General features: G+C 41.1%; 1 protein-coding gene and 1 non-coding gene across 2 annotated transcripts; both read left to right on the forward strand.

Annotated features, from left to right (window-relative positions):
- The first annotated feature begins 1,428 nt into the window (after positions 1 to 1,428).
- ECRG4 (ECRG4 augurin precursor) lies at positions 1,429 to 16,671 on the forward strand. Its single transcript, XM_049784631.1, has 4 exons — positions 1,429 to 1,444; positions 1,658 to 1,705; positions 4,384 to 4,541; positions 16,513 to 16,671. Exons 1-4 carry the CDS (start codon positions 1,429 to 1,431, stop codon positions 16,669 to 16,671), a joined length of 381 nt encoding a protein of 126 aa, XP_049640588.1.
- A 1,577-nt stretch (positions 16,672 to 18,248) lies between these two features.
- Positions 18,249 to 18,352, forward strand: LOC126025215 (U6 spliceosomal RNA). Its single transcript, XR_007501256.1, has one exon. It is a non-coding gene; the product is annotated as a U6 spliceosomal RNA (small nuclear RNA).
- The last annotated feature ends 255 nt before the right edge of the window (positions 18,353 to 18,607 follow it).

Consider the following 18,607-nt stretch of genomic DNA (forward strand, 5'->3'; position numbering starts at 1 on the left):
AGTCCTCCGTGGATGAAGCCTCACACTGGGTCAAATCTTAGGCCCGAGCATGTAACAGAGAAGACAGTCCAGAGAGAAATGTTTGCTTCTGTGATATAGCGCCGTTCTTAGTGTGATTTTTCCTTCTTGTTGCAATGGAGTTCTTTCCTTAGAAAGAGTGCACGGCCGCGTAGCGAAGCGGAGCGGCCGTGCTCCTCTGAGCCTCTTTTTGCCCCACTCGCAAGAGTTTCACGCAAGAGGACAGTAGACAGACATAGACAGGTCACACTCACAGTCTTTCACAGCTGAGCCCCACTGGGCCGGTGTACTTTCGCGGATTTTCCCCGCCTGGTGTCACACACAGGGAGCCAGCTTTTGCAAAGGATAGCCGGTTTTTATGCTCTGAAGTCCCTCCCTGAAAATGGCGTCTGGGCGAGCGAGGTTTCTGGAGGCTCTTTTTGCCCCACTCGCAAGAGTTTCACGCAAGAGGACAGTAGACAGACATAGACAGGTCACACTCACAGTCTTTCACAGCTGAGCCCCACTGGGCCGGTGTACTTTCGCGGATTTTCCCCGCCTGGTGTCACACACAGGGAGCCAGCTTTTGCAAAGGATAGCCGGTTTTTATGCTCTGAAGTCCCTCCCTGAAAATGGCGTCTGGGCGAGCGAGGTTTCTGGAGGCTCTTTTTGCCCCACTCGCAAGAGTTTCACGCAAGAGGACAGTAGACAGACATAGACAGGTCACACTCACAGTCTTTCACAGCTGAGCCCCACTGGGCCGGTGTACTTTCGCGGATTTTCCCCGCCTGGTGTCACACACAGGGAGCCAGCTTTTGCGAAGGATAGCCGGCTTTTATGCTCTGAAGTCCCTCCCTGAAAATGGCGTCTGGGCAAGCGAGGTTTCTGGAGGCTCTTTTTGCCCCACTCGCAAGAGTTTCACGCAAGAGGACAGTAGACAGACATAGACAGGTCACACTCACAGTCTTTCACAGCTGAGCCCCACTGGGCCGGTGTACTTTCGCGGATTTTCCCCGCCTGGTGTCACACACAGGGAGCCAGCTTTTGCAAAGGATAGCCGGTTTTTATGCTCTCGCAGCAAATTTCTATATGGTCCTCTGAGTCTGCCAGAAATACTTTCTTATTTATTTATTTATTTTCATAATAATATCTTTATTTAAGCATTGGCAAAAGTGATTTCTGAGTGCAGAGCCATGAGTAACCCCTGAGCATCACCAGGTATGGCTCATAAAAAAAAAAAAAAAACAAAAACAAAGCGAAGAGTCTATTTTCAAATAACTTCACATTTGGAAGTTGTAAGTGAATTTGAACTTAGGAGTGACACATTCAATCCATGGAACCATGAAAGTAGTCTGCAGGAAGTACAATGTCCAGCCTTCAGAATAAGACATAGTAGAGAAAGCTTCAGTTACTCAGAGGCCCTTGGTCAACATGGTCATTGTTACCAGTTCTAGAACTGTGCTACCTGAATAGTTTTTCCTGAGTGATCAGGAGCATAGCTCATATCCAGTGCTTGAAAACCATCAGTTGCTACAATAAGATGTAGAAATACAGTGACATTTTTGCAACTTACATTTGTGTGTTTGAGAATTAAAAGTGCACACTGATGAGAATTGAAAGCTCTAACACTTATTAACTCGTTCCCATTTCATTCCTTTAGGTGGCATAAGTGGAAATAAACTCCGGTTGATGCTTCAAAAACAGGAAGGTAAATATACTCAAAATAAGGCTTCCCTTCTTCTTAACACATTGACATGAAATGACCATGTTGAATGTACTCACTGGAATCTTGTATTTTTAAAATCAAAACTATTTACTCCTTAAATGTTTAGCAGATCTTCAGGGCTTTTCTATGGCTATGTGGTTTGGCATTTTATTAGACAAATATGATTGCTGGTAAACATTTGAAAGGTGGTTTTTCTGAAAGCTGTCAGTGTGCTCTCATGAACAAAAGAAACAGTGCCACAGTGTTGATTAAATAAATGTTGCTTATTTCAGAACTGTGATACCTTTTAGTGAGCCAATCTCAAGACAAAATGCATTCGATACATAGATCCTAGTAGTGCGTCCCAGTAGTGGGGGACATATGAAATCATACTGTGTTATTCTTATTCAATTAGCCAACCAGAGTGCTAAGACAATTAGGTTCTGGGAGTGCTTAGACAGAAAACTCTGGTTACTAATACCTGTTGTAGAGGTGCTCCTGATATCCATGTGGTCAACACTGGCACAATATCATGGCAACAGAATCTGCTGGGAATTGCACAGTAAGTATCTAGGCATGCTGTGTCAGCTAAGTTGGTCAAACCAACCATACGACCTTATAACTGCTGTATCCCTAATCAGTAGAATAATAATTCATGTGCCCTTTAGTAATTTAGAAATGTGTCCACACTTATTTTTCTCCCTCCTAAAAGATAAAACCTGCTCCCCTATTATAGGGCCTTAGTCTTTACATTCATCTTTTTGGGTTTCACACCTGGCAGAGCTCAGGTGTTACTCCTGGTTCTACATTCAGAAATCACTTCTGGTAGGCTTAGAGACTATATGGGATGCTGAGAATTTAACTGGGGTCCATCCTAGTTTGGCGACATGCAAGGCAAATGCCTTACCACTGTGCTATAGCTCCAGCCCCTAGTCTTTACATTCTTCCCAGATAACCCTCAGCAACACCCCATCCTAATCCCCTAAATGCAAACCCACACATGCATGATGAGGTCATGCAGCTCTTCTTGGAGCAAGGAGTATCTGGGGGAGGTCCCAACATGTGTAGGTTTAGTACCACTCAAGACCCAGAAGCAACTCAGAGTTCCCACCCTGTGCTGGGCAGCAGGGGACCACCACCCTCACAGAGTCACCTGGCAGAAATGGGGCCTGTGAAGAGGCTGCTGACATCTCAGTGTCCACTAACAGTTTCAACTTAGGCCATGGCAAGGAACTGACCCATGATGTCCAGAATCTGGTCATGGGTCCCAAGGTTGACACCCAGAAGAATGAGAGATGCACAAACTGAAACACACTGATTAAACAGCCCCAAGAACCTGTTCATGAGTCTCCACAACAGCTCTGAGATAGGGCCCATTGGTCTAGCATCTTAGCTCAGCTGCTTCTGGACAACACTATCTATGGAAGTAGCCCATTTGAAGGAAACCATCAGAAGAAGCCACACAGAGCGAGTCAAGACACCTGAAAGTACTCACTGAGCTGTCTCTGAATAGTTTGAGCTCCAGAGATGTGGCCCAAGGTATATCTATGTTTTTCAGCAAGACAGTTGAGGGTCATGTGTGCCCTGCCCCCATACTGCCAAGTTGGGCTTGTGCCTGGCCCAAACAAGGATCTGAAGCTTGGATCTCCCTTGCCTCTCTGGCATCACAGTTCTCTTGTTCACACATGTCATAATCACACATCCTGTGCTGGGCACCAGCATGTATGGATACTGAAAGCAGAAGCCAGGGATGAGGCACTAACTGCAGGGTACTGAGGTGGGGACTTGGTCAGTGGCTGAGGAAGAGTTGAGCTTTTTTCATCCCCATCCTTACCCTAGAAATGGAAGATAAACCTGTGCCCCTTTATTTAGAAGTACACCAATAGGAGCTCTTATTTGCAGAGGGGCATGATGAAGACAGATGATCACACATCACGTAAGAATAAGGTTGACGCTCATAAGCTCATCTATGCACAGGGGGTTAGAGGGTGGAAGGTGGAAGACTGACTTCTCTGAGGAAAAAAGAAAACCTTTCTGTACTTCAATTTTAGAGCAAGGTGGATTTATTCTTCAGCTCATGTTTTCTTGAGAACAATGTGAAGGATTTTCAGACAAAATTAGAAGCTTAGGAAGTTAAAGTTTATCAACCAGTTTAAGTAGATGGATCTGAGTCTATTCCCAATGTCCATGCTTCTCCTTTTACCTATGTACAGTGTCACTTATCCTGTTCTCAATGCTAGGTCCAGAGTACAATGTCTTAAGTCCTATACCTGTTCTTTCTGCCCAGTCATGCAGAGAAGCCTGGTCTCATCCCTGTTTCTTCTATATTTAGTGTCCACTTTCTTAGTTGGAGATCTGCACTTGTGTCCCCTTACTTGGCATTGCTGCTCTGTAACTTGTCACTGGGACTCTCTAGCAATGTAACCAGAGATTCCCTGTGTTCTAGATTTTCTTTAATATCTAACCACAGCTACATGCATGTAAATGAGATCTCTGTTATCCTGCCATCTGTCTGGATATAGGTAAAGGGAAAAAGAGTCTGATGTGGTAAGGGGTTCCTTTTATCTGCTGCTATCAACCCTATCCTTAACTGTTTTGACTGAAGACTTTTTAGATGGATGAGATTTAAAGTGAGCAGGTCCATTAACTAGTTCACCTGACTCTCCACTGCTTCATTTCAGCTACTCTTCCAACTGCAACTCAAGTGGCTGTGGATGAAAAGAAAGCCAACGATTTCCTGAGTAGCCTGACCCGCAAGAAGCGGCAGCTGTGGGACCGCACCCGGCCAGAAGTCCAGCAGTGGTATCAGCAATTCCTGTACATGGGCTTTGATGAAGCGGTGGGTGTGTGCTCCTGCTGGAGCCTGGCTGCATGACAGGTCCTGGAGTTGAGGCAGGCAGGGTCTGGGGACAGCAGAACCAGAGGCCCAGCTCCAACAATTACAGTAGCAATAGAAAGCATAGGATCAGATCCTGTGCCATCCAGACATTGAAGTCTCTCATCTGTAAAATGACTCATCACTTACTCAGATATTTTATACTTGACCTCCAGATAAAATAAATATCTGAACTAGGAGCTTTCTGCAAAGAAAGGAGGATTATGCTAAGGGGTGGGGCAGGAGGTATTGGTAGATTTTGCAGAGAAAGCTGGTTTATTTCTGGGTGGCCTGGCCAGATAGCCTCACTGAACTAAGAAAAAAGAAAGTTCATGATCACAGTCTTGGGTATGGAGCAGGCACCGGTATGATACAGCAAAAAGAAGTGGATTTTGTTGAAGAAGTCAGCATGCAGGTATGCACAGGCTACACTCAGAGCTTGGGAAGACTCTTTGTGAGACTTAGCAGAAATAAGACCTGCCCTAGCCAGGGATGAGGAGAAGAACAGTGCCTCCAACTGGGACAGCTGGAAGTTTTTCCACATGAACTGATGACACATATTGTGAGAATGTGTGTTTAGGAGCAAATCCCATCCCAAAGAACACAGCCTGCTCTCCTGCCAGTAGGGATACCCAGAAAGCCCATCACCCACAGGTGAGCAGACTCCATCCTAAAGGACAGAGCTAAAGGAATGCAGCTATTCCACTCCTAGGCCGAGCATTTCTCTTAGTCAAGAAACCCCAGCACATAGAAAGTGCATAGAAAGTCCCACATTACAAATGTGACAGTGAGGAAACAAAACAGGCTGCATCCATGCTTAGAAAATGAAGATAGCAACTCTGATGACCCAAAAAGTACCAATAACCTATTTAGCCTGTCAGATAAGGACTTTAGAGAAAAAATATTGAGGATGTTCATAGAACTCAAAGAAAGTATGAATGAAGTAAACAAACCACAAATAAGAATCAAGGGGATATAAAAGAATAAATGAGAGCACTCCAAAATGAAATAACAGGATGGAAATTATGTTAACTGAAATGAAAAACTCACTGGACAGCCTCTCCAACAGAATGACAGAAGTTGAGGATGGAATCAGTGAGTTGGAAAATGAAATGCATAATAACTCCATACAACAGAAGAGATTAGAAAATAGCCTTAATACAAACAATAAGACAATGAAAATAAATTCTCAAAGAATTTTAACAGAAAAAAATAGAAGTCTTTGATAAACTCAACAGAAACAACACAAGAGGGGCAAAGTGATAGCACAGTGGAAGGGTATTTGCCTTGCACATAGCTAACTTCGGATGGACCCTGGTTTGATTCCTGGTATTCCACATGGTCCCTGAGAGAAGCTGAAGGGACCTGTTGGCTTTGCGTGTTTCTCTTCTCTTATCTCCTGAAGCTCTCCTCAGAGGGTTAGGAAAGACCCCCCCAAAAAAAACTGTCTCCTGGAGCAATTCAGGCAGAAAGGCCAAAAAGATGGGTGAGTGAATGAAAAATGGCTATCAGGGATGTCAGTCAGAGAGCTGACTCCTTTGTTTGTAGATGAGTCTCCCTGCAGTGAGATTGGGGACTGGGAGAAGCTGAAGGGACCTGTAGGCTTTGCATGTTTCTCTTCTCTGATCTCCTGAAGCTCTCCTCACAGGGCTAGGAAGGGCTCCAAAAAGCTGTCTCCTGGAGGCCCCAGAAGAGCACAACCACTCTGCTTTGCAGCTGCGCGCTCTTTCTAATTAATGAACCCATCACAACACACAGAAAAAAATCACACTACAAGTGTGACAATGGAGAAACCTTGCAGGCAAGCACCATGCACAGAGAATGAAGATGATATATTTGATGACCCCAAAAATACCAACCATCTGATTAACCACTCAGATAAGGAGTTTAGAATAGAAATATGGAAGATTCTCATGGAAATCAAAGAAAACATAGCTCTAGCTGAACAGAACACAAAGACAGAAATCTGAAAACTCCAAACTGAAATAACGGATCTGAAAAACACGGTATCTCAACTGAAAAACTCAATGGACAGCCTCTCCAACAGGGTAACAGCAGCTGAGGACAGAATCAGTGAACTGGAAGATCAAATGCAGAACAATTCCATACAGCAGAAAAGATTGGAAAAGAACCTTAAGGCAAACGATCAGACAATGAAAAAAGTACTCAAGGAATGTGAACAGATGAAAATAAAAGAAACAATAGAAACAACATAAGAATCATTGGAGTCTAAGAGGCTCAGGAAGGAGATCCCCAGGAAGAATTAACAAAGACATCATCACAGGGACCAGAGAGATAGCATGGAGGTAAGACGTTCGCCTTTCATGCAGAAGGTCATCGGTTCAAATCCCGGCATCCCATATAGTTCCCCGTGCCTAACGGGTGATTTCTGAGCATAGAGCCAGGAGTAACCCCTGAGCGCTGCCAGGTGTGACCCAAAAACCAAAAAAAAAAAAAAAAAGACATCATCACGAGAAACTCCCAGAGCTAAAGACTGCATGCAATCAAATCCTGGATGCCCAAAGAGTACCAGCTAAAAGATACCTGAACAAAAACACCCAAGACACATCCTAGTTACAATGATGAATCCCACAGATAGAGATAGAATACTGAAAGCAGCAAGAACAAAAAGGAAAATTACATACAAAGGAGCATTCTTTTTTCCTTAATTTTAGTTTTTCAATATTTAATTTTTAATATATTTTTATTTAAGTAACATGATTAAAGTTGGGTTATAGTCACAAACAGAACACCCCCCCTTCACCAGTGTAACATTCGCTCCTCCCAGTTTCCCCTTCCCCCCTTCCCATCCCCTGCCTGTATTCGAGACAGGCATTCTACTATAGTTATTTGTTTTTAAGTTCAGTAATTTTTTTTTCTTAAAGGATAAGGGTTAAAAAGAATAGTAAAGGTGTGACAGTGCAATCGCCATTGTTTGCCTAGGCCCAGAAAAATATGAGGAAAATGGAAAAAAATCCTTGGCCTGATTACAAGAAGGCCTCACCCCCCGAGGTTTATTGGCATAAGACCTACTCTGGGCTCCAGGCATACCAGTCTTCCAAGCTGAGTGGTTCCGGTGAAACTTTTTCACGCTTTATCTGTTGTTGGTATCAGGTTTCTTTATTTAAAGATTCTGGAATCTATGCATTTCTTTCATCAAAGTCAGGCTGATGTGGAGCATCCTCTAGTTTCAGCACACCATTAGATGTGGAGCGATCTGCCCTGCAAGCAGGCTGTTGCTGAGTAGTCTGGGTGTTGAGAGCACTCTTTGGAGTAAGTCAATGCCAGAGCAGTGGTAGGTCTTCCCTGGTAGATGTTTGGATCCTGGTAATGTTATAGATAATTGTGGTTGATTCCATAGATGGTATCCATTGTTCAGGTGTGTATGGGCGATGCCCATTCTTCTGAGGCCTAAGCCAAATCATTATTGCCAATGTTCAGGGTATAAGGCCTAACTGCATTACCAAATTTGTGTTCCCATCTCTATTAGATAAGAACTTGTTTGCATATGTATTTTTTTCCCATTTTAATGTGCCTATGCAAAAGAGAAACAATGCCACAAGATATTGTTGATTCTTCTGGGAGCCGACGAATAAAGTCCAACAATCCCTGTAACTTGGTTTAAATATGAATTCTATACAGAGATACTCTTCTACCAGTATTGCTTATAAAACAGATCTCAAAGGGGGAAAAGCACACAATCAAATAACAAAACCAGTGGGCAAAATTGTCACTATATGAGGATATTTGAAAAGAATTACAGATGTTAAGGGAATACATCTGAGATACATAAAGGAGATACACGTGTCCCTTTAATGTTTTAGAAATAGTCAAGAGGGAGGGTGTTGTTTCTGAGACACCACTTTGGTCTGTGATTTGGCCCCGCAAAGAGCGCATGGAGCCATGTTATCCCTATGTTGCCTGCTGAAGCTTCCAACTCCCTGAGAGGTGTTTGCTTCCTAATTGTTGGGAGCCGGAAGTTCACTAGTCCCCTCCCCACCCCCCTGCAGAAACAGGGAAACCTGGGGTCTCCTTTAAACTGCTCCTCGCCAGAATCCACTTGCTGGGTCCCTGAGCCGGTGGTCAGGGGTAACCCTGGGGACCGTAAAGAAGGAGAAGGGAGGCTGTAGGGGGCAGCACGAGGCTACATCTTTTCCGAAGCTTGGCCAAAATGCCTACTGCATGGAGCCATGTTATCCCTGTGTTGCCTACTGAAGCTTCAGACTCCCCCCAAAACATTACTGTAAAAGATATGCAATCCACCTTGGCCAAAACAAAAATTATTAGTACAAAATATGATTAATTGTGGGGTAATAGGAGGTGGGAGTCAGGGAATAAAGGAATAAAATGAGCTACTGGGCGACGTTCTGAATATGATAAACAGATTAAAAACAATGATACCCAAATATTTGTCTATATGTTCCTCGCGGGGGCACTAGCCCCTGCGCGGTTTCACAATGGATAGGTTTAGTAAGAAAATTGCCTGGGACTTCCTGAAGCCAGAACCTCTTCTGCTGCCATTCCTCATGCTGGCTGAAACTCCCAGCTCCCAGGAGGAAAGAGATCCTTCAAGAGCTGGAAGGCCAGAAGTTCAAAGCCCCCACCCAGATCCTCCCTCCAAAACTGGTTGGGTAATAGGGAAAGCCTAGGATAACCTTTAAGCTCCTCCAAGGGATGTACCTGGCTGGCCCAGGCATGTGGCCCAGGGGAAGCCCTGGAGTTCCAGAGGAAGGAGGGAGATTCGTGCTGGGGTGACCCAAGTCCCGCACCCTTCCCAGGCCTGGTTAAGAAGGCCTTTGGCATGGTGGAGGCCTGCCATTCCCCATGCTGGCTGAAACTCCAAGCTCCCAGGAAGAAAAGAGATCCTTTAAGAGCTGGAAGGCTGGAAGTTCAAAGCCCCCACCCAGACCCTTCCTCCAGAGCCGGGTGAAAAATGGGGAAAGCCTAGGGTAACCTTTAAGCTCAAAGGAGAATTCTTAAGACTTACAGCAGGCATGTCACAAGAAACTTTCAAGGCTAGAAGACAATAGTGGGATATTGTGACAAGACTGAATGAAATGGATGTCTCACCTAGAATACTGCACCCAGGCGACTCAGGTTTGAAGGAAGGATGCATAGCTTCACAGATAAGCAGCAGCTCAGAAACTTCATAGATGCAAAACCAGTCTTAAAGGAAAAACTGAAAGGTCTATTTCAGTGCTTCTCAATTATTTTCTGTCATATTCCCTTAGAAAGAAGAAAACATTTTTCATGCCCCCACGTGACTGTAAATAGTATGTTTATTAAAAAAAACTTTAACCTGCAAAACAAAAATATATAAAATATTTTGAGTTGATTTTTTTTAAATCAGAGGTGATGTCTGGATTAATAGCTACAATGAGCATGTTTTGAAATGCATAGTTTTTCGAAATGGGGTTTGAAGCAGGACACAAAAACTTTCAGCTCCAGAGACATACAGAGACATAAACATGGGGCTTAGCTTGTTATGACAGTGTTTGCTGAGGTCAAATGCACCCACCGTTAATGGAGCATCGTGCCCCCCTGGGGGGTACGTCCCACTATTTGAGAAGCACTGTTCTACTTTAAGACAAACCATATGGTCCCCTGAACCTGCCAGGAGCAATTTCTGAGTGCTGCCGGGTGTGGCCCCAAAACATACAAAAACAAAAACAGAAACAACATAAGTATCAGTAGAGTCCCAGAGACTCAGGAGAAAATCCTCATGAAGACTCAACAGTCAAGGTCTCTCTGTTTGCAGATAACATGATACTATACTTAGAAAAATCCTAAAGAGCTCCTAGAAACAACGGATTTATATAACAAGGTGGCAGGCTACAAAATTAAAGCACAAAAATAAATGGCCTTCTTATATACAAATACGATAGAGAAGAAATAGACATTGAAAACAATACTATTCACAATAGTATCATATAAGTTCAAATATCTTGGATCAATTTAACATTAAATTGAAGTTAAGTGAAGGACCTATGCAAAGAAAACTATAAAACATTGCTTCAAGAAATAAAAGAGGACACAAAGAAATGGAGACATATACTCTATTCATGGATTGGGAGGATTAACATCATTAAATACTCCCCAAAGGCACTATACAGATTCAGTGTAATCCTCTTAGGATATCATGACCTTGTTCAATGAAGTGGATAAAACACTCCTGAAATTCATTTGGAATGATTAATACCAAAGATTAGCTAAAGCAACCCTGAGAAAAGAGATGGAAGGAATCACTTTCCTCAATTTAAAATTGTACTATAGAGCAAAAATCATAAAAACAGCATGGTACTGGAATAAAACAGACCTGTGGATTAAGAGAATAGACTTGAGTATTCAGAGAATGGCTCTCAGACATACAATCAATTAATCTTTGATAAAGGGGCAAGAAATGCAAAATGGAGCAAGGAAAGCCTCTTCAACAAGTTGTACTGGGACAACTGGTCAGCCACATGCTAAAAAGCAAACTCGGACCTCTATCTAACACCATGCACAAAGGTCAAATCCAAATGGAAAATATTAAGGTGAAAGATTTGTAATTCACTTTGGCCACAATAAAAAAATAACAAAAAAATTCAAATGGATTAAATACTTGATAAGAGACCTGAAACTGTAAGGTATATAGAAAGCAAAACACTCCATGACATTAAAGCTAAAGGCATCTTCAAGGAGGAAACACCACTATCTAAACAAGTGGAAGCAAAGATAAACAGATAGTACTATATTAAATTGAGAGCTTCTGCACTTCAAAGGAACTAGTAACTAGGATACAAATGAATGGAAGAAACTATTCACCCAATACCCATCATATTAGGGGCTAATCTCTAAGATATACAAGGTAATGGGGCTAAAGCGGTGGAATGGGCAGTAGGCTGTTTTCCTTGCATGTGCTAACTTAGGATGGACCGTGGTTCAATCCCTCAGCATCCCATATGGTTCCACCAGCCAGGAGCGATTCAGATGTTGCCCCAAAACAAAACAAGACAGAACAAAAGATATACCAGGTAGTGACAACAAGAAAAAATATCTAGGACCAGAGTAAAAGCACAGGGGTAGGGTGTTTGCCTTGTAAGCAGATGACTCGGGATGGACCCAGGTTCAATATCCAGCATCCCATATGGTTACCTGAGCCTGCCAGGAGCAATTTATGAGTACAGATCCAGGAGTAACCACAGAGTGTAGCTGGATATGGCCCCCAAACAAACAAGCCCTACATCTTACCCCATCAACAAATTAAGGAAATAAATTAACAGATATTTCCTCAAAGAAATACTGATGGTCAAAAGGCACATGAAATTCTCCACATCACTAATCATCAGGGAGATACAAATTAAAACAACAATGAAGTATCATCTTATATCACAGAGACTGGCACACATCACAAAGAACAAGAAAACTCAGTGCTGGCATGAAAGGGGGAAGGACTCTCATTCATTGCTGGTGGGAATGCCATCTAATTCAGCCTTTCTAGAAAACAATATGTATATTCTTCAAAAAACTGAAAATTGAGCTCCCATATGATCCAGCAACACCACTTCTAGGAATACATTCTATGAACACAGAAGCACAATACAAAAATGCCCTGTGCACTTCTATATTCATTTCAGTGCTATTTACAATAGCCAGAATATAGAAACAACCCAGGTGTTCGACAACAGATGAGTTGCTAAAGAAACTGTGGTACATATGCACAATGGATTAATGTACAGCTGTTAGAAAAAAATGAAGTAATGAAATTCACCTATACATGGATGGACATAGAGTATTACACTGAGTGAAATGTGTCAGAGTTAGAAACAGAATAATCTTAATCATCTGTGGGTTTTAACAAAAATAAGATTCTATGGTAATAATACCCAGAGACAATGTAGATATAAGCTATAAGCACCAAACCATGATATGAAGCTTCCTACAAAAAATGATGAGTGCAGTAACAACTACCGTAACAATAACGGTGAGTGAGAGAGAAATAGAATGCCTTTTTTGAAGACAGGCAAGGGATGGGGAAGAGGGAAATAGGGAACATTGGTGAAAGGAAATTTACACTGTTGAATTATGGCATACATTTGATGACTGAAACCCAACCATGAATACTTTGGTAATCACAGTGCTTAAAACTAAGAAATTATATTTTTAAAAATTGTGTGTTTAAATTGTAATGAAAAGTCTTTCTTAAAAATATTTTAAGGGAGTACTGGATCTGTAGTACAAGTGCTTGCCTTGCATGCAGCCATCTCTGTTTTAAACTCTAACATCCTATATATTCTGTGGTTTCCTGAGCATGGCCAGGAGTAATTCCTGAGTGCAGAGCTAGAAGTAGCTTTTAAGCATCACTAGGTATGGCCAAAACTAAACAAAACTAAAACAAACAAACAAACAAAACAGTTTTAAGGGTCTGGAAAGAAAGTACAGTGAATAGTACATTTACTTGAAAACAGCCAATCTGAGTTCAAACCCAGTATCTCAAATAGTCCTGAACCCATCAGGAGTAATTCCTGAGTGCAGAGCCAGGATAACACCTAAGCACAACTGGGTGTGGCCACAAACAAAAATTAAGGCAGTGCTCAAGATCAGCTCCTTACTCTATGTTCAGGGATCACCCTTGGAGGGACTTGAGTTACTACCATATGGGATGCCAAAAATAAAATCTGTGTTGTTCCCATGCAATGCAAGGCACCTAAACCACTATTCTATGTAAAAACAAGAACAAAAAAAAACAAGAACAAAAAAACTCAACAATTATTTTATATCTTTATTTAAACACCTTGATTAGAAATATGATTGTAGTTGGGTTTCAGTTATGTTAAGAACTTCACCAGTGCAACATTTCCATCACAAATGCCCCAAATCTCCCTCCTCTCCACCCCACTTCTGCCTGTACTCTAGACAGGCTTTCTACTTCCCTCATTCATTCACATTGTTATGATAGTTCTCAATGTAGTTATTTCTCTAACTGCACTCACCAAAAAATGATGGTGAGCATCATTTTGTGAGCTGGACCTTCCAGTCCTCCTCTCTTTTGTCTCTGAGAATTATTGCAAAAATGTCTTTCATTTTTCTTAAAACCCATAGATGAGTGAGACTATTCTGCATCTATATACCTCCCTCCGACTTATTTCACTCAGCATAATAGATTCCATGTACATCCATGTATAAGAAAATTTCATGACTTCATCTCTCCTGACAGCTGAATAATATTCCATTCTATATATCTACCACAGTTTCTTTAGCCATTCATCTGTTGAAGGGCATCTTGGTTGTTTCCAGGGTTTAGCTATTGTAAATAGTGCTGCAATGAATATAGGTGTGAGAAAGGGATTTTTGTATTGTATTTTTGTGCTCCTAGGGTATATCCCTAGGAATGAAAACCAACAGTTTTAATAGCCACATAAAACACAATAGTGTACCTGTATCATCCTTTACTGTCAGTCCCAGTGTTTAGAAATATTGGTCATCCCAACTCTTTATTTGACTTCTTAATTAATGAACTAAATATCCAGGTGGTGTTGTACAAATATTTAACACTTATAGCTAAACTCTGGCAGGCATGATTCTTTTGGGGGGACCACACCCATTAGTGCTCAGAGTTTAATCCTGGCTGTGCTTAGGCATTCCTCCTTGCAAATACAGGGTACTTTATGGGGTGCCAATGATAGAACCTAAGTAGGCTTCATGCAAGACAAGCGCCCTACCTGCTGTAGTATTGCCCCAGTCCCACCAGGCATGATTCTTAAACTTAATATATTCACAAATCTACTTAATAGTTACAACAAACAGCAGTATTATTTTCATCTTTGTGTATACTTGATTCCGTAGTATTATATTCTACTCAACAGTGTTACTGAGACAAAAGGTAGAATCACAATGAGCAATCTTTAAATATTGTCAAATTCCATGGTCCATAAATCATGTATTAGGGCACCAATTTTTTTTCTAATGTTCATGAAGGTGGCATCTAGCATTTTTACTGAATACTTAAAATAGAATTATTTGATAGAAGAAAGTGCTCTATTATCTTTTTACTTAGTAATTTGCTCAGTAAATTAGCAAATTACTATCCTTGGTAATTTGCACTTATTGTATTGCCAGTAATTAGAGTTCATGAAAATGGGTATGAAGTACGTAGCAAGGGGAATGACTTCAATAATGCTTGGGGTCAAAACTAGAATAATGGCATCTAATAAGATCATAATAAATATGCATAGAAAATCCTAGAAGCAAGGACATTAAAATATCAGTAGTGGTGATATTTGATATGGAAATCTGGCTTGCTTTTCTTTGTCCTCTTCCCACAATGAAGAATCTGCATTTTTTTTTTCAGTTTATAGACCACACTCAGCGGTGCTCAGAGTTTACTCCTGACTCTGCACTCAAGAATCACTCCTGGTGGACTCAGGGATCCATATCGAATGCTGGGCAATAAATGTCAGTTGACCACATGAAGACAAACACCCTATTTGTGGTACTATCTCTCCAGCCCAAATCTGCATTTAAAATTAATAAGAAATTTTTCTTTTAGTCAAAATTCAAACAAGATTATAAGAAAGATTATAAAATGAGGAACCCAAGAAAGACAATTATTCTACATGGAAAAATTTGCAGTATTTTGAGAAAATCCTAATCAGAAGTCTCTGGAGGGCATAGAAGATATACATATCTTCTCATATGCATATGTAGGCAAAACCATAAAGCTAAGCAAAACTAGGTTGGGGAGAAAAGCATCCCATTTTTCTAACAGGGGCAGAACTGTCCTTTATACACCAAAGTTACAGAAGCACCATTGGGTGCAACCATCCTCCTGGTCTCTCAGATATATGCATACACTGGCATCTTTCCAAGACCCAGGACATTTCTCCAGGAGGTGTGGAGTAGTGCCCAGAATCTGCCTTTCCCAGAATCTCTAGTGATTTCTATGGAGGGTTGCTTTTGCCATATTTTGAGAAAAACTGACTCTGAAACTTTGGGACATGCTTTGAACTTCCTGGGCATTTTCCTTTGCCACCTCGCAGCCCCTTTTACTCTTACATTAAATCACACACTGATTTGCTTACTTCCCGATTTAATTCATCTTTTTCCCCCAATTTCATTCATCTTTTACCTTTGCCCTTTCAAGAAAAAAAAATTTAAGCTTTTCTTTAAAAGTTCTTTCTGTCATCTGCCACATAACAATGGCACAAAGACAATGACAGGCCTTCCAGATTGTGGAGGTATGGAACAGACTGCCCCATCTGGGATGTGAAAATACACGTCTGTGTTCACACCATGATGAATGTGTTACCTGGTGACACATTTCAGAACAGTTTTTCCATCATTAAATGATGTAGGTCTGACTGTAATAGAGCAGTTGCAGGAGCTGTAAGCCTAAATTAACTTTAGTCCTCTATTCTCACTTTTCACCTTCAGGTTTTCTCTTTCCTCTTCAGTAGCAGCAACCACCTGCTTCATATTGTCCTTTGGAAACTTCAAGCTTCTCACCACAAGGAATCTAACTTTTTGTGAAGACAGTGTTTGCAGAATGGTTGAATGCTTCTATGCTTGCTCTAAGCAACATCATCACAGGAGTCTCTTTGGCTATAATAAGCCATTTTAGTGATTGATTTTTATCCAGTCGGCCTTTATTAAGCATCTTCCTTATGCACTGGAGTAGGTCCGGTGTGAGAAATTTAAGCTTGGTTTAGAGCTCTTGACATAGTTTTCCATCCACAGAGTGTAGTGTACTTCTATTGGAGAAAATATCATTGATTCTTATTGTTTGGCTGGATTGAACTTTGAACACAGGAATGCTGTAATAAGGAATTATTCTCATCCTGAGTGCTAATCATTGAAGAAAATCACAGACATGCATCATAGTTAAGGTGTAATATAGAGGGTAGGGAAAGAATGTGTTGTGTTCTGAAAGCTATTCCCTGCCATCTTTCTTTTGCAGAAATTTGAAGATGATGTTGCCTATTGGCAAAACAGAGGCCGCGGCAGCCGTGACTACTATGATTACTACCAGCGTCACTACGACGAGGATGCTGCCATTGGCCCCCGGTACCCCCACAGCTTTAGACACGGAGCCAGTGTCAACTATGATGACTACTAGCTATCAGCTATGAAAACCACAGCACTCCTTTTGCCTTAGACCTTATACCAAGTGGTTTCTGTTCTGTTTTATTCCAGTAGCTCTTTTCTAAACATTTTCTGTGACCAGGAAGAAAGAGTTAAAAAATATAAGTGCCTTTTGATATTTCACACAAGTACCCAACAATGCATGCCATTTGAAAACAGCAATAAAAGCATTTTGTTAAAAAGGAAGGTCTCAGAATTTATTTGGGCTAAATAAAACTTCTGCACTTTCACACCCTGGGCACTTCAGAAGTTGAAGCATCATCTGAGGAACATCTTCCCAGTTATCCCATCTAGTGGAACCACCTATTATAGAAATGTGCTAGAACTGAGCAGGACTCTTTAGGATATAAGAAATCAGTCAGTCAATAGATGCAAAAACAGAAAACCTAAGGGGCAGAGTGATAGCACAGCCATAGGGTGCATGCCTCGCACGCAGCTGACCAGGACAGACTGGAGATAGATTCCCGCGGTCCCATATGGTTCCCTGAGCCAGGAGCGATTTCTGAGTGCAAAGGCAGGAGTGACCCCTGAGCATTATTGTGTGTGTGTGGCTCAAAAACCAAAACCAAAGGAAAAAAAAAAAACAGAAAACTCAAAAGAAAATTAAGTTTTGCAATTTTTAATTTTTATTTCTTTTAATATCTTCATTTAAACACCTTGATTACAAACATGATTATGGTTGGGTTTCAGTCATGTAAAGAACCCCACCCCTTCACCAGTGCAACATTCCCATCACCAATGTCCCAAATCTCTCTTCTCTCCACCCCACACCTGCCTGTACTCTAGACAGGATTTCTACTTCCCTCGTTCATTCTCATTGTTAGGATAGTTCTCAATGCAGTTATTTCTCTAACTGCACTCATCACTCTTTGTGGTGAGCTTCATGAAGTGAGCTGGAACTTCCAGCCCTCCTCTCTTTTGCCTCTGAAAATTATTGCAAGAATGTCTTTCATTTTTCTTAAAACCCATATATGAGTGAGACTATTTTGCATCTTTCTCTCTCCGTCTGACTTATTTCACTCAGCATAATAGATTTCATGTACATCCATGTATAGGAAAATTTTATGACTTCATCTTTCCTGACAGCTTCATAATATTCCATTGTGTATATGTACAACAGTTTCTTTAGCCATTGGAAATTGAGTTCCCATATGATCCAGCTATACAACTTTTAGAGATAAAACCTAGGAACACAAAAATACAATACAAAAATCCCTTCCTTACACCTATATTCATTGCAGCACTATTTACCATAGCCAGACTCTGGGAACAATCAAGAAGCCCTTCAACAGATGAATGGCTAAAGTTTTGCTAATTTTTTTTTATGTTTCTTTAGTTCATGAATTTCTATTCTTTTCATTACTTTCTGTATCTGTGGTCTTTGGTTTATGTTAGATCTTAGCTTTAATTTGAATTTTATTTTTAAAATTAATTTTACTATTTTTAATTTGGTACAAAAGTATTAATGTTTACATTTTAATGTACAAGACCCCATCCACCACCACCAATATGCCCATGATAAGCTTTCATTCTTTAAAATCAAGTACTTATGTGCTCACTTTGGCAGCACATATACAAAAATTGAAATGATACAAAGATTAGCATGTCTCCTGTGCAAGGATGACATGCAAATTTGTGAAGCATTCCATATTTTTTGTGATAAAAAGTACATGTTTGATGTGAAAGTAGATGATGACATCTTTTTTTTACTATGTGATTTACAAAGTCCTTCATAGCTTGCTTTCAGACATACACTGAATTAGGGCCAATCCCACCACCAATGTTTCCCAAATGTATTAGGGCCAATCCATCCACCAATATTTCCCAAGTGTATCCCATCTCACCCCCTACCACCCAGCCTGCCAGTATAACAGGCCTCTTTTAAATTTAGATGGTTAAAGTTTGGGTAT

The sequence above is a fragment of the Suncus etruscus genome, chromosome 12 (genome assembly GCF_024139225.1).
Source record: "Suncus etruscus isolate mSunEtr1 chromosome 12, mSunEtr1.pri.cur, whole genome shotgun sequence".
NCBI lineage: Eukaryota > Metazoa > Chordata > Mammalia > Eulipotyphla > Soricidae > Suncus > Suncus etruscus.

Bases quoted from the DNA above. Each gene is read 5' to 3' on its own strand.
- ECRG4 (XM_049784631.1), top strand. The intron at 1,706-4,383 runs GTAAATATACTC...GCTTCATTTCAG, and splicing joins GATGCTTCAAAAACAGGAAG to CTACTCTTCCAACTGCAACT. The intron at 4,542-16,512 runs GTGGGTGTGTGC...TTTCTTTTGCAG, and splicing joins ACATGGGCTTTGATGAAGCG to AAATTTGAAGATGATGTTGC.